The sequence below is a fragment of the Anthonomus grandis genome, chromosome 13, assembly GCF_022605725.1.
Source record: "Anthonomus grandis grandis chromosome 13, icAntGran1.3, whole genome shotgun sequence".
NCBI lineage: Eukaryota > Metazoa > Arthropoda > Insecta > Coleoptera > Curculionidae > Anthonomus > Anthonomus grandis.
Genome location: NC_065558.1, coordinates 4,095,021 through 4,111,037, shown reverse-complemented (window position 1 = coordinate 4,111,037; position 16,017 = coordinate 4,095,021). Strand labels below are relative to the sequence as shown.

The 16,017-nt window shown below is 30.9% G+C and overlaps 1 protein-coding gene across 1 annotated transcript; it reads right to left on the bottom strand.

Moving 5' to 3' along the window:
* Positions 1-604: 604 nt before the first annotated feature.
* Positions 605-13,977, bottom strand: LOC126743788 (glutamate receptor ionotropic, kainate 2-like). Its single transcript, XM_050451008.1, has 15 exons — positions 13,808-13,977; positions 13,608-13,751; positions 8,708-8,907; positions 8,334-8,645; positions 8,138-8,281; positions 7,711-8,087; positions 7,486-7,663; positions 7,341-7,425; positions 7,144-7,285; positions 6,957-7,094; positions 6,744-6,904; positions 1,313-1,585; positions 1,144-1,262; positions 950-1,090; positions 605-901 (listed from the first exon to the last, which is right to left on the bottom strand). The coding sequence occupies exons 1-15, from the start codon at positions 13,890-13,892 to the stop codon at positions 629-631; spliced, it is 2,772 nt and encodes a 923-aa protein (XP_050306965.1). The 5' UTR covers positions 13,893-13,977; the 3' UTR covers positions 605-628.
* Between the last annotated feature and the right edge of the window lie 2,040 nt (positions 13,978-16,017).

The following is a 16,017-nucleotide window of genomic DNA, read 5'->3' as shown; positions in this document are numbered from 1 at the left end:
TTATGGCCTACGTGATGCTACACGACTCGGACAGTTTGTTTATTATAGCGTTCAATTTTTCTTTTCCTTTCTCAGTATGTGAAATAAATATTTTTTCTACACTTAACTCATAGCTTACTTTAATAATTAAAATAAAACAAATACCACTCTGTAGACGGTAATAAACTCACATTCCCAGAAATCCAGTAATCCCAACGAAATCTCCAAGGAGGTCACTGTCGCGTATTCTTAATGACTTGCAGGAAGTTCGTTAATTTCGGAAGTCAACAACGAACTCCCTTCAATCCGTACTTTCGGATTTGCATTTCACCTTAAGAAACTCCCTGGCTTATGTTAATTACTTCTTTAAATGCTTTATGACTTTGAAACTCGCCTCTCCCGATCTCCGCTCTCCCTCTCTCTCTCTTCCTTTGGTAAGCTCGCATACAAATTTAAAGTAGGAAATTGCAATTTTGGATTGTTTGAGAAAGAAGTTAGTATGCAATTTTATTACTAGTGCTATGTTATATTCAGAAACTTTTAAGTGGATATTGGTGGCTTTGAAGCTACTCCTTTGCCTCCCTTCTCTATTATCATCATCGAGACTTAAGAAGAAAATATGCAATTCTATTACTTTTTGAATGATATATTAAGAAACTCTTAAATGGTTATTAGAGACTTTGGATCTGCTTCTTTGCCTCACTTGTGAAGCATCTGGTCTGTGCTCATCGTGGGTGCTTAAGTTTAGTAGAGAAGCTGATTTACTAAAAATGCTCCTAGCAATGCTGATTTTTTCATGCTGATCAGACAAGGAGCTCTTGGATGACGATGATTCTGATGGTACTGGTTTAGCTCTTTTCTTCTTTTGAAATATATTGCAAGCGAACTTAATCTCACATTTCAAGGTTTCCATATAAGACAACTAAAATTTTCCAGTTATTTTTTTACATAATAATTTAATTGAACTTACATGTTCCTCAATAGATAACTGTCGTACGTTCCATAGAAATTCTATGACGGCAATTGCATATGCTATGCCTATTCCTATTCCGAGTACGTCGAATATGCCTCCCACATTGGAAAGTGCTAGTGATGCAGATTGTTTTGGGTCCTTTAATGATTTTTTGTTAATATTTTCTGGATTTATATAAAAAAAAGTCTTACCTCTGGACAAGGCTCTCCCCTTACCATTTCCTTCCACCACTTGTTCTTTATTTGTTGCAACTTACCACTTTCTTGTAATGTTAAGATGGCATGATTGATCATGTTTCTATATGGGGCATCTAAAAGGTTTTATATTTTAATAGTGTTAATTGGGTCAAAAATGACATACTTAAAGGCATTCCGATTCCATAGGACTTGGAATCCAGTAAACCACCAATTTTTCTTAGATTACAACTTTTGCCAAGTTCATATTCGATTCCGGTTGATTCCATAAAAAACGCGTAGAGACCCTTTTTCGTTACTTTTACCCTTTCTACTCCAGATGGATTGTCAGTTTCAAACACAGAAGGTTTTTCGTTTTTCATGTTGTTCCATAATCTGCCATAAAGAGAGTCGTTGCTCGATGAGAAAAACTGTTCCGTTGAACCTTTTGACATTAGACCTTGAATAAGAAATGGATTGTTTTCAGTTGGGTTATAGTGGTGCATCATTTTAAATAACACACCATGTATATTGTTATATTTCTAAATTCTATAAGAAGTTCTAAAAAATTTGATGGGGTCCATTAGCGTTTCTATTTCATAATCAATTTCTGGTTTTTTTCAAAATAAGGTGTTGGCGACCTACTTTATTTCATTTCTGAGAATGCTCATCGATTTAAAAAAAGAAAAATCCTAAATCAATGAGCAATGTTTTTTTTAGAGAACTTATATATTTAATTACCAGGTAAAGGACACAGTTTGATAACTGATCATTTGTAATTACCTGAAGAAGTTTTAACTGATTTGACCACCTATTTCACTGTCTAATTTAATCTGGATTAGGTATTTCAGAGTCAAGTGATTTCAGAGTCAAAAAATGAAACGGAGTTGTCATTTCCTTAATGCTGAGCTTTTGACCCTTGACCACTCTTGTAAAATATGATTTAAAACCCGATTCAGGCAAGGCATGAAAATGTGGTGAAAGTGGAGACTTGTCGCAAATGCCAACGAATTAGAAGTTTTTCCGAATCTTTTATTAAATATTCTAGAAGCTGATTTTGGAAACCAATAAAGTTGTTATCCTGATCACTTTTCAAGTCTGTAATAAGTTCTAAGTGAATTCATTTGTAAATTGTGCAAACTAAGCCACAAACGTATGATTTTAAAACTTTCGCCCCTCGATAACGTCACACCTTACGTTCAAGTTGGTTGATATGATGATTTGACAAATTACTCGTAGGCTTGATCGATATGATATAATCTTGGTCGAAAACATTGTAAGTATTCGGATAAGACAGTTTGTAAAGTATATCGAGCAGAAAGAATCCAAAACTATTGTAATATTAAATGATAAAGTGTTTTTAGAACTAGAAGTTGATGTTTGGAAGAGAATGGTAGGTCTGAATTCAGAAGACGTTCACCAACCCTAACCAATCCTTGTTCGATAATAAAAGGGAATAATTTTCAAAAAGGTAAATCCTATTTAAGTTTAGCATATAAGTCAGAAAATGATGATGTTTGACCATGCCTAATGATGTCGAACCCTTTCTGAAATTAGCTCTTACTTTCAGACAATAAGTTAACAGTAAGCTTCGGAAATAAAATTAAAGACTTTACGATTTTCCTCCATGTTAACACCACCAAATCCTCTAATGGAGGATCCCTTTAACTAATAGGCCAATCTTCATTTGGTTGCCACAGGAAAGCAGGTTCATTTCACCACATCAATTGGTTTACAAGCTGTCAATCCTCTAGAAGCACAGTCAGTAAAATTAAGACCCAGAGTTCCGTAAGTGTAATATATTTAGCATGTAGCAATGTAAGACAAAGATATCCTACGGGGTCATAAAACCTGCTTATACCTTAAAGAATCGTACGTTTTGTTCACTGATTACAGTGTAAAGCATATTGGTAGGTAAAGATAATTTGCTTTTATGGTTTGCTATAATTGGTTTCTCCTAATCAAACGAAAGAGACCTTGGTCAACTTTGAAGTGCTGGTACCTGGATATATGTTTGTTGTTTTAGTATATGGCTTGCATTTACAAATTTGTTGCTTTTGTGGTCTGCTAGTTCATTAAGGATTGTTATGGCAAGTAAAAGAGAGCTAGAAACTCCAAACGTATTACAGGACGTATAACAAGACAGTTATTAAGGTATCGTTTAAACTCAGTCCCTTTGGATTCCAAACCTCAATACACAATGATGTGGTAAGTGTTGGTTTGGAACAATGTGAAACAGGGCTCATATAACTTTTGTCTATGTAGTCTTTTGTAAACTTCAAGTAAGATTTTTGAAGACCAGGATTTTTTGCTAATTTAGATTCGACAAGTCTGAAACCTCTGAGGGCCTGGGGTTAAGTATCTCCCAGATAAGATTCTTTAAAGTAAACAGATTCTATAAAATGACTAGACTTAGTTCCAGGGACATCTTCACAAAAATAAGACTCAGCTTGCTGGTCATCTGATAATAGTGGAGTTTTAGAGAGGATCTGTTTAAGGTCCCAAAATATGGCCACTATCAATTCAAGAGATTGAGTTGACTAATTAAGAACATATAAACTTGACACAAAAGGGATGAAGATACTTACTTTACATCTTAGAACATTGAAGGACTAGAATTAGTAATTAACACCTTTCTTTGAGTTCAACATGTGCTTAGGGGCAAAAAAGGGGTGTTTTGCTTACAAACATTCACCGATTCTCTGTTGTCAAGTTCATACACAATTTCAAAAGTGGTAAAGACCGATACTGTCATAACATCATGTCAAGGGAGAACCGTCATCAAAAACCTAGAATAGGGCAGCTTAGAAATAAACCTGAATTAAAACTTTATAAAATATTTAATAGCCATGAAAATGCTTTTTATCAGAAAGGTACCTCTACTCTAATGAAGTACGTTAAAAAAACGCATAAAGATTTCATAAACGGTAATAATTTTTATAATTTAAAACCTAATCTATTTTAATAAATATTTTTTAACGACGCCACTGGTAAAGATTTCTTGTGTCGGTGGAATCAACTATGCGATCGAGCGACGTTGCGATGTTGTTGCATTTTTCGCTAATATACGTTGTTTGTATTAATTCAGCTTTGAATATTGACTTCTTGAAAGAGTATCATATTCTATTTTATTTTAAAAAATTATTTATATTTTAATTAGGAGGAACAGTAGTATTGTTTTGTGCCTATAAAATATGATATTATAAAATATTTTTTTTTGCAATTTCTAGTTTTACGACAATGTTACTTCTAGTCTTTTATTGTTCTAAGCTTGGTTCAAAATAACCCGACCAAAAATAGTTTCAATGGCAGTGATTTGACCAACTTTACGGTGCATGAGGGCATGTCTGTACTTAATTTCAGTACTACAAGGACTTCGAATGAATATGTAGGATTTAATTTTTCTAAGGGCTTTAGAGTACACACCCTTTGGAAGTAAATGATGAAAAATTCAGACGGCTATCTATTAAAACTTTGATGGATTAATGATTTCCATTTCCATCCATTATATCCACCATGACAGTGAGTAGAAGACCTGTACCTTATAAAAACAAAGTATTAGCACAATTTGTACCATTACTATTATTTTGCGCTTGGTCACCTGAATTAGTAACAGAGGTTTGTGAGTTGTTGGATGATTTACGGTTAGTGGTTTAGGAGTTCTTTTTTGAAAGGTTTGAAATATGAATCAGAGTATTTTACTTGTTGCTGCATGTTTTACAACAGTTTTGTAGAAACTGAGATTGGTGTAGAAAATTTCAGCATTACCGTCTTTGATTTACAATTGATCATCGATCATGAGATTTTAGTTCCAAAATCTTGGGACATCGTAAGAGGGCTAAGTATTAGAATGAGTTCAAGAGGCAAAGGTTGAAAAAGGTGAAAAAAGTTTACTATTGGCTTTAAACCCAGAGAAATTATTAAATTTAGTGTTTTCATAAAGGATGAATGCTGAACAGATTCTAATTCTTTGGATCCCTAGCTGTTAGTTTGAAAAAATGTGAAACAGGGCTCATATAGTTTTTGTCAATCTACTCTTTTGTAAATTTCGAGTAAGATTGTTGAAGACCAGGATTTTTTGCTAATTTAGATTCGACAAGTGGAAAACATCTGAGGGCTTGGCGTTAAGTATCTCTCATTTCAGGGACATTTTCACAAAAATAATAGACGTTTTCTAAAGAGGTAAAGACCGATACTGTCATAACATCTTATCAAGGAGGAACCGTCATCATAAACGTAGAATAGGGCAGCATAGAAATAAACCTGAATTAAAACTTATTAAAAAATCTATAATAATTAAAGCTTAGTAAACCTAAAATCTATTATTAATAAATATTCTTCGTGTAAATATATTTTTTGATGACGCCACTGGTAAAAATTTCTTGTGTCGGTGGAATCAACAATGCGATCAAGCGGCGTTGCGATGTTGTTTCATTTTTCGCTAATATACTTTATTCCTTCAACTTCAAATATTGACTTCTTTACAGAGTATCTAACGACTGCTTAATTTATTATAAGCTACTTCGTAATTATCAGACTCTAAATAAATACTGCAGTTTTGGAATATTACCTATTATATATTAACGTTATCATGAACTATCTGATTGTAAAGAACGAAAAACATAGTTAGCAATATAAACATAGTACAACAATATTTAGGATCGCCTTTAGAGTACGTACAATTAACTTAGGTAGTTTTTCATAGAGTTTAACCCGAATAAAATTGACAAAGTTGATTTGACTGGTTTGGCATCAGAGTTTGTTATACACTAATTTACATTCATAATAGACAAACTTTATCTTCATCTTTATATTGATCATCTGCCATAATAACGTCATTATGATACTTTCCAAACTTCTCATAATTATCGTCAAGATCGTTGTACAAATATTTATAAAAATTCACCAGTTTATAGAATATCTTACTGTTTTAATATTTGTGCTTGTGATTTAGCCTTAGATTTATTTTATTCATTGAAATATGACTAAAATAATTAAGGATAAGCTTTATGCTATTTAGAATCAGACCCTTTATGAATGATACCAGACATTTGACACTCAGTAGTATGTATGTAAAATTTAATATTTTTTTTTATTATTGAAATAGGTTAAGGTAAATGTTTTCATTTTTTAATAATACGTGTTGACGTGATAGTTCATAGTTTAGTATCTGTAATTGACTTCTAGCTCTTTATACTGTATTAATAGTAAATAATTAAAAATATAAACAATTAAACTAATCCAAGACTTGTGAATTCTTTTGAGCTTCGACTGCAAAACGTACTAATAAATACGTCTCGCTTTTAAAATGGTTTCTCTACAGCAATTTTACTAAACTAAATATTAAGATAATTAGTTAGAAGTAATAATTATGTGTAATACCTCTTAACAGGTTTAGAGTATTAGAATGTCAAAAAACACTTCAGTCGGCACATCAGTTGACTCTTAATACGGTGTTTTCCTGACCTTCTTTAACATTTTATGTGTGCATGACTAAGTTAACGTTGCCTTAACAGTAGCTCATGTTATGCATCAAATTTCACTTAGAACCAAAACAATTAATTAATTGCCATTTAAAATGAACAAATTTCTTCAGTTACAAATCCACTGCACATTACCATATTTAATTTTGCTTTGTGCGGCCAATTCCTCCACACTATCAATAACAACATCCTGCTTCTCGTAGGTTAAAAAAGCTGCCAAATTGGCCGTATACGAACTTATAATAATAAGGGCGAAAAACCACCAAGAACCTCCTATAACACGTGCTGGAACTGACCTAAAAATTGCCAAAATAAAAAAATTAAATTCTTGTTAATTCTTTACCATACTTTGGCAAAATGTCACAACCCTGAGCGGTAATAGACCCCAAGCATAACCACAAAAAGTTTTTCACCGTCCAGATGTTTTCCAGTTCCTTCGATTCTGGATCCCACGGTTTAGGGTTCTCCCATTCAGCTGGAGCCATTCTACAAAGAAAAAACTAAAATCTTATAACCAGGAAGATCGTATAAGCACCTTGCTACAAAAAACATCGTGATCGAGTTGATCAAACTTAAAGTCCAAATGTAGAACCACACAGTCCAAGAGATTGGTCTCATGAAGGCGTATTTATTGTTGCTTTCTTCCGGGATTGGTTTTTGGTGCAAAATGCCAATTCCTTAAATCATACATAAAATTCAATTCACTCTTTAAAACCCATTTTTCAGCCATACCGAGTTTCATGAACGATAAGCTGAAATCAATCACTTCTCTCCTTTGAGGGGTGATGGTGAAGTCCATGATGCCCAAATCGGCCCTCTAAAATACAAACAATTTAATGAATAATCAATCATTTTCTTATAAACAAGTTCTGCGCACCCTCTCGACTAAATCGTTAACCACGTTAGCAGGACTGTTATCCTTGGTGATCCTAAACTCGAAACTCAGATTAGCAATTTTTGAAATTTCCGTCATCAGATCCATGCAGTATCCGTAATATTTGGCATTTTTGTAGGCATCAGGATTAGGATCCTCCATCAAGTATGGCTCCAATATCCTAAAGAGACTTGTAATCCTTAAACCATTATGGTTACAAAGACTTACCTGGAAGATACAATAAAATTATGTTCTGCTATTCTTCTTTTGAACTCAGCTTCCCGTTCAGTCTCGTTCCTGGTCAATTCAATATTATCCGGATCTTCTGAGTTCCAGATTGCTATTGGACTGTCCTTAGAATTAAGTTCAATCACTTGCAAAGTAAATTCGTCCCTACTGCCACTTGCAAAAGATAATTTGGATCCTGTTAGGACTTCGTTAAGTTGCACTTCTTGCATTTCTTGTATAATGCTCAGACTGTCTTGGTATCTCGAGTTGGAGTGGCAACTGATCCTTCTAGGACTCAAATATTTATTCTGGGCTTTCAGTTGGTTAACGGTTTCTCCTATCAGAAGCATTGCGTCTAACACTAAGGCTTGTTCAACCTAAAATTTTGCAATTACTAAATGCCATTTAGCTTGATTAAAGGTACGACCGTTATATTGTTTAAAGAAATCTTTGGAGAATCAAAGTATCTAGATGCAACCCTATTAAAAACTGGATGGGCTGGATTAAACAGTCTTATAGTAGTTATGTTTAGTTCTTTGATGAATTGCGTGTAGTCCATTGTGTGGGCATCCTAAAAAAATTACAGTAAACTAGAGCCCCAATTTCCCATCATGGAAACTTACCAAAGAAGTCAAAAAGAAACTTCTGGATAAGTCACTTAATAAGTCAACATTTCTAGCTTCTTCAAAATAGCTGGCGATTCTGTCCACGTGACAATCAAGTATGATCCAGTTGATGTTGGAGTTTCTCACCATTTTTAACGCTTGCCTATTGTCTCCCCCTATGATGAGCTTAAAGAATTTATGTTCATTTTTTGCCTCTTTATTTTTATGAGTCAGTTTCATCACATCTTGAAGCTTTAGCAATCCTTCCTCGTCTTCATAGAGGATGATAAACGAAGTCCAGTCAAAAGATTCTACTATTTTCGCTAGAGCCTAATTAAATATATTATTTTTAAATGTTTTTTTTTTGGGTTAAATGATAATTGGGAGCTTACTTTGGATAGCATTCGAAACTCTGGATATAAGCTTATGCTATAAGGGGTTTCTTTTACCGAAGGAGGCTTTGGTGAGGTGGAAATATATGGCACAGCCAAGTGTTCGCAAATGGACTCAATCATGGTGGAGGCTGTTAAGGATTTTGGTCCGATTACTGCCATAAGTCTTTCGTTTTTTGTTTTCTGGATGAAGTTACAAACTGCAACATAGATTTGAGAATTTTGACGTTTTATATTAGTTAGTCCGTACTCTAGCACCATCCAATTATTTTGTGATATTTTTCGTAAGTACACGGAATGAATTTTAAATTTCAATTTATAAATGTCTAGCTATTACATTTTTAGAAATATGAGCATACTGTTCCTTTCTTTAAAGGCTAATTAATTTGTTGCGATTTTTTTTAAATTCTTGTCTCTTCCACGTAAAGCAATCTCCCTTATTCATTTTTTTCTCAAACATATGTAAGGCAATCAATAGATATTTTGACTATTTATTTAAATTTGTGTTTACAGTGTATTGCGCATGTTCAAATTAAAAATAAGCTAAATTTAAGTCATTATAAATCAAGATATTCAATTGTTAATAGGAGACAAATTATTCTATTGCTTCTAGATACTTTAGTGAGAAAAATGTCAATGATTTTTAGTATAAGGATTTTAATAATTTTCTTAATAATTGCCTGAAAAACCCTTGGAGTATCTGGAAATCAATAATTCCAACATTGTAGCCACAAGAGCTCAAGATATTTACTTGAAAATAGGAGATAAATTATTAAATTCCCTCCAGGTACACCAATGAGAAAAATTTCAATACCTTGATTTTTATCTATGATTTTTTCTGCAGGTATTTAATAATCTCAAAACTTTAACTACAAAAATTTAAGATATGTACACTTGTTAGTAAGAGACAACATATTTTATTTTTTCCAGGCACTCCTGTGAGAAAAATATCAATGTCTTGCTTTTTAGTGTTTGGATTTTATCATTTTTTCAGAAAATACTTAAAAAGCCTTTCAGTTATCCTGGACATCAATAATTGCGAAATTTTTACTACAAAAACTCAAGATATTTACTTGTCAATAAGAGACAAATTATTGTATTTTTTTTAGACACTCCAATGAGAAAAAATTCAATATCTTGATTTTAATTTGGGGATTTTATTGTTTTTTTCCCAAAGCACTTGAAAAGGCCTCTAAGTTCTACAGATATCAACAATTTTAAAATGTTAAGTACAAGAATTCAAGATATACAGTTGTCAGTAAGAGACAACATATTCCATTTCCTTAACTCATAACTCAAAATATTTACTAGAAATTAAGAGATGAATTAATTAATTCCTTCCAGGCACACCAATGAGAAAAATTTCAATATCATCATTTTTATCTATGATTATTTCTGTAGGTATTTAATAATTTCAAAACTTTAACTGAAAAAAATTAAGATGTACACTTGTTAGTAAGAGACAGCATATTTCATTTTTTGCAGGCACCCCTATGAAAAAAATATCAATATCTTGATCTTTAGTGTATGGATTTTACAATTTTTTCAGAAAATACTTAAGAAGCCTTTCACCTATCCTAAACATCAATAATTACAAAATATTAGCTATAACAACTCAAGATATTTACTTGTCAATAAGATACAAATTATTGTATTTTTTTCAGGCACTCCAATTAAAGAAAATTCAATATCTTGATTTTAATATGAGGACTTTAATCTTTTTTTTCGAAAGTACTTGAAAAGGCCTTCAAGTTCTCCAGATATCAATAATTTTAAAATGTTACAACAAAATTCAAGATATACAGTTGTCAGTAAGAGACAATATATTCCATTTCTTCCAGGCACTTAAGTGAGAAAAATATCAGTATCTTGATTTTAAGTGTATGGATTTTATCATTTTTTCAGAAAATACTTAAGAAGCCTTTCAGCTATCCTAAACATCAATAATTGCAAAATGTTAGCTACAAAAACTCAAGATATTTACTTGTCAATAAGAGACAAATTATATTATTTCTTTCAAGCACTTCAGTGAGAAAAATATCAATATCTTGATTTTTAGTGTATGAATTTTAATAGTTTTTTAGGGACCACTTGAAAAACCCTTAGAGTATCTCAGATATCAATAATTCTAAAATTTTAACCTCAAGTATTTACAACTTTTGTTTGTCAGTAAGAGGTAACTTATTTCGTTTCTTCCAGGCACTCAAGTGAGAAAAATATCACTATCTTGATTTTTAGTGTATGAATTTTATAATTTTTTCAGAAAATACTTAAGAAGCCTTTCAGCTATCTTAGACATCAATAATTGCAAAATTTTAGCTACAAAAACTCAAGATATTTACTTGCCAATAATAGACAAATTATTTTATTTCTTCCAGGCACTCCAGTAGGAAAAATATCAATATCTTGATTTTTAGTGTATGAATTTTAATAATTTTTTTAGTAGTTCATGGAAGAGCCCTTGAAGTATCTTATAAACTAATAATTGCAAAAATTAAGGTAAAAAAAATTAAAATATTTATTTGCGAAAAAAAGACAAATTATCTTATTTTTTCCAGGCACTCCAGTAAGAAAATAATTAATATCTTGATTTTTAGTTTATCAAGTTTATAAAAAAAAAACCTTTTGAATAAACTAAAGGTTTGTTGACTTAAAACAAACAAAAAAATGTTATCCGATGCTTACATTTTTCTCTGTACTTATTTTAAAGGTTCATTGGTCCTGAAACAGTGAAAAACTTGTTGTTCTTAAACGACTGGGAAATGGTAAAATATATATCTCAATAGTGATTTTTAAAGGTTAGGCAAAAGATTTTTAAAGGATCTGCAAAAATCATAAAATATGTATCTCTACTGTAATTTTAGGTTAAAATATGAATATTTGTGGTGATTTTGAAAGTTGCTTATTCCAAACCCAGAAAAAAAATTCTTTTTTTAACTTTTTTCTTTTACTTATTTATTTAAACGGATTCCAATAATTTAAAAAAAAAAAACTTCAAAAGCCCTTAGAGTATTCCAGATATTAATAATTATAAAATTTTACTTACAAAAAATTAATTTTTTATGTCAGTAAGAAATAAATTATTTAATCTCTTCCAGGCACCTCTGTAAGAAAAGTGTCAATATCTTGATTTTTACTATAAGGATTTTAATTATTTTTTTATAAAATACTTGAGAAACTTTAGGAGTATCTCAGATATTATTAATTATGATATTTTAATCACAAGAATTTATGATTTTAATTTGTCAGTAAAAGCCAAATTATTTTATTGCTTCCAGGCACTTGTGGGATAAATATGTCAATATATTGATTTTTAGTGCGAGGATTTTACCCATTTTGTCAGTATTTGCTTGAAGAGCCTTTGAGGTATCCTAGAAATTAATAATTACAACATTTTAGTGACAAGAACTCAAGATATTAACTTGCCAATAAGAGACAAATTATTTTATATCTTCCAGGCACTCCAGTAAGAAAAGTGTCAATATCTTAATTTTTACTATAAGGATTTTAATTATTTTTTTATAAAATACTTGAGAAACTTTAGGAGTATCTCAGATATTATTAATTATAATATTTTAATCGCAAGAATTTCGGATTTTAATTTGTCAGTAAGAGGCAAATTATTTTATTGCTTCCAGGCACTTGTGGGATAAATATGTCAATATATTGATTTTTAGTGCGAGGATTTTACCCATTTTGTCAGTATTTGCTTGAAGAGCCTTTGAGGTATCCTAGAAATTAATAATTACAACATTTTAGTGACAAGAACTCAAGATATTAACTTGCCATTAAGAGACAAATTATTTTATATCTTCCAGGCACTCCAGTAAGAAAAGTGTCAATATCTTGATTTTTACTATAAGGATTTTAATAATTTTTTTAAAAAATACTTGAGAAACTTTAGGAGTATCTCAGATATTATTAATTATAATATTTTAATCACAAGAATTTCGGATTTTAATTTGTCAGTAAGAGGCAAATTATTTCATTGCTTCCAGGCACTTGTGGGATAAATATGTCAATATATTGATTTTTAGTGTGAGGATTTTAATCATTTTTTTAGCAGTTGCTTCAAGAGCCTTTGAGGTAAACTCATAATTAATAATTACAACAATTAAGCGACACGAACACAAGATATTAACTTGCCAACCAGAGACAAATTATTTTATATCTTCCAGATACTCCAGTAAGAAAATTGTCAATATCTTGATTTTTGGTGCAAGGATTTTAATAATTTTTTTAGTAGTTACTTAAAGAGCCTTTAAGGTATCAGAAATTATGAATTACCATAATTTAGTAACAAAAACTCAATATATTAACTTGACAACAAGAGACAAATTATTTTATATCTTCCAGGCACTCCACTGAGAAAAATATCAATATCGTGATTTTCACTGTATAGATTTAAATCATTTTAACGGTCGTATTAATAAGTTAGATGTGAGAAGTATATCGAGGATTGTAGTAATAATAAAAGTGAAATTAGCTTTAGTCTTGATCGTGAGCATGCAATGCTTGAAGTGAGTAAGGTTTTGAAAAGAAAGACTGATTTTTCTAAAATTATTTTTTTGTGGATATATATTGAAAAACAATAAAAAAGTGACCGTAAAACTGGGTCAACATTTAAAAATATTAACAGTATTCAAATAAACAGTAGCTGGTTTATCCAAAAGGGGACATCCATTGGATATCCAATGGCCTAAAGAGTGCTATCTGGGTATGGACAAATATTTAAAAAAATTAATAAATACCAATTAACAAAAATGACATGATTTTTCTCAATAATTAATAGATGTGGGTAGCATATGGACTGGACGTCTAGAGATGCTAAGTTCAAACCTCATTTATTTATTCTTTTTATTTATTGTAATTAATTATTTTGAGTGCAACTATTTCTTACATTGTTTTTGTGTACTAAAAGCGTCATTTTCCGGTACAATCTCAATTTCATTCGGTGACGTTACGAGTTCCACCGTTTCAGGTAGCAGTTCTTTAATCGCATCCCAGTAAGTAATATTTTTTTGATCGGCATTAAAAAATACCCCTTAAAAAAAGAAAATCTAGATTTTCTTCTAAATAATTTTAATGAAACGAACTTACCGATACGTATTTGATTTTTATGTTGGCATAGACATCCACTAACAGCAAGAAGTAATAAATAAACGAAATAATTTCCGATGACCATTTTCCAGTCAATAAACCAGCGATAAAACTGAGAGAAAAAAAAAAGAGCATAATAAACCGCACTTATAGTTTCTTGACTAGTTTATGCGCTTTTTTGAGAAAAAGTTGGTCGCAAGCCAACACTCTCTGTTTAAAAATAAACAAACGTGGAGGCATTACGCAGTTACTAAAGATAACTTACTATCCGTATTATAGTTTTTTCCAGGAAATTAAGGTTTTATATGAGATTTTAAAGTGCCATCAAAATGTTAGTTTTAAATTTGATGACATGAAAAGCAAGGTTAATTTTCTTTTAACTTATGGCCGTTATTATTAAGCATATTTTTGCAGATGGTCTTTATTGCACCTTAGCAGGAATACGAATATGATGCATAGAATTTTTCAAGAATATTCTCAAGGTCGTGAGATATTCCGGTCGTGGTATATCCGAAAAATAATTGTTTTAATTATAGGCCTTCCTAGCATATCCTACTTAATTCTGTGTAAATAAAGGGTTGCTTTTGAGTAGCTATGCGTTGCGAACAAAATATTTGTCCATTAAGGTTAAAATTATTTATTTATAATTTATTAATTATTATTTTTTTATTTATTTATTTATATCTAAACTAAATTTTGAATTGTAAATTTTTTTTCACTATCTATATAATTGTTCCATTTATATATTCTTTCACCATAGGACCCGCTGACACAGCTCTACCATTTTGCATAGATATGATAAACCTTGTAACTTTAAGTTAGTTCTCTAAGTTACATTATTAATCTGTTTACTTAAATTTTGATTTTTATTATAAATAGTTATTCTTTTAATAAATATTTTATTAGAATCTAATTTTATTGGCGCAGTCGCGGTAGGATCCGTAAGACGTCGACAGAACAGATAACTATATGTGTCTGGCGTTAATGAAAATAATCGAATCATTTCGTTTTTCATATAAAAGTGAGTTGTTGGTTTTGAGTTGAAGGTTGAATTTGTTTCTTTTTCAGGCAGAGGAACAGGCATTTAAATATCTGAATCTTTATGTGCTGAATGTCGCCTTTAAACTATTAACTTTGAAATTGTATTTTTTTTCCTAAACAAAAAGACCTTTATTATTATTATTATTATTATTATTATTATTATTATTATTATTATTATTATTATTATTATTATTATTATTATTATTATTATTATTCCCTTCATTTGCAGCAATAAATCAACTTGCTAATCTTCACTTTGAACATTCTAGTGACTTATCATGTCTTATATAGGACCTACACCGGCTTAAGCAACTTTAAAATGAGCCCTTTTACATTTTAATTGACTGAATATTTAAAAAGTGTAAATGCAGTTTTCATACAAAAATATTTATTGAATGTCGACCAAAAACTCACCTAATGCATTGTAATGGATACTGTGACTCCTTTTCCTGTGACCTTTCTTCCTAGTTTGGAATTTTGATCAGTTCAAAGCATTCGTCCTGGAAATTCGAGAGGCCCCTTAGTTGCTTAATAGAGAATTCAAGAACAGCAATTCTCTTAATTTGGAAGCTAGTAGCTCCCTAGGACGTTTCTACCCTCAAAATCTTAATAAAAGACTTTCACTTTAATCACTTGAATGAGTATTCTACAAAGAGTAAATTAACATTCCAAAAAATTTCCACCAATGCAGACTCATTACAATAAATCTCGATCTACTTCAACTCAGCCTCGTTTGTTCTTAATTATTCCGTCATTCAATAAAATTCAAACTACGTAAGCAGTAATTAACAGCGATGCCCATTATATGAATCTTAAAAATTCTGATACACCAGACTACATCCAATAATTAAAAGAGAATCAGAAATACTATTTTTATGACAGTCAATACGAAGAAAATAACTACCAAGTTTTTCTGGTACCACCAAAGCAAAAAAACCTTCTACAAAACTTCTCATCTGTTGTACATCCACAATACTATTTAAATATTGAACCTAGACTTCCCTGAACACGACTTTCACTAACTATACTTACTGTCAATTCCAAAAACTCATATTACATTAAAGAGGCTTGCAATACCTAGACACGGAATTCGATGTAATTTTGGGCCCTGATTTTTTAGAGCATTATCAATGTACCTGCAATTGATATAATTACAAAACTTCTTAGAA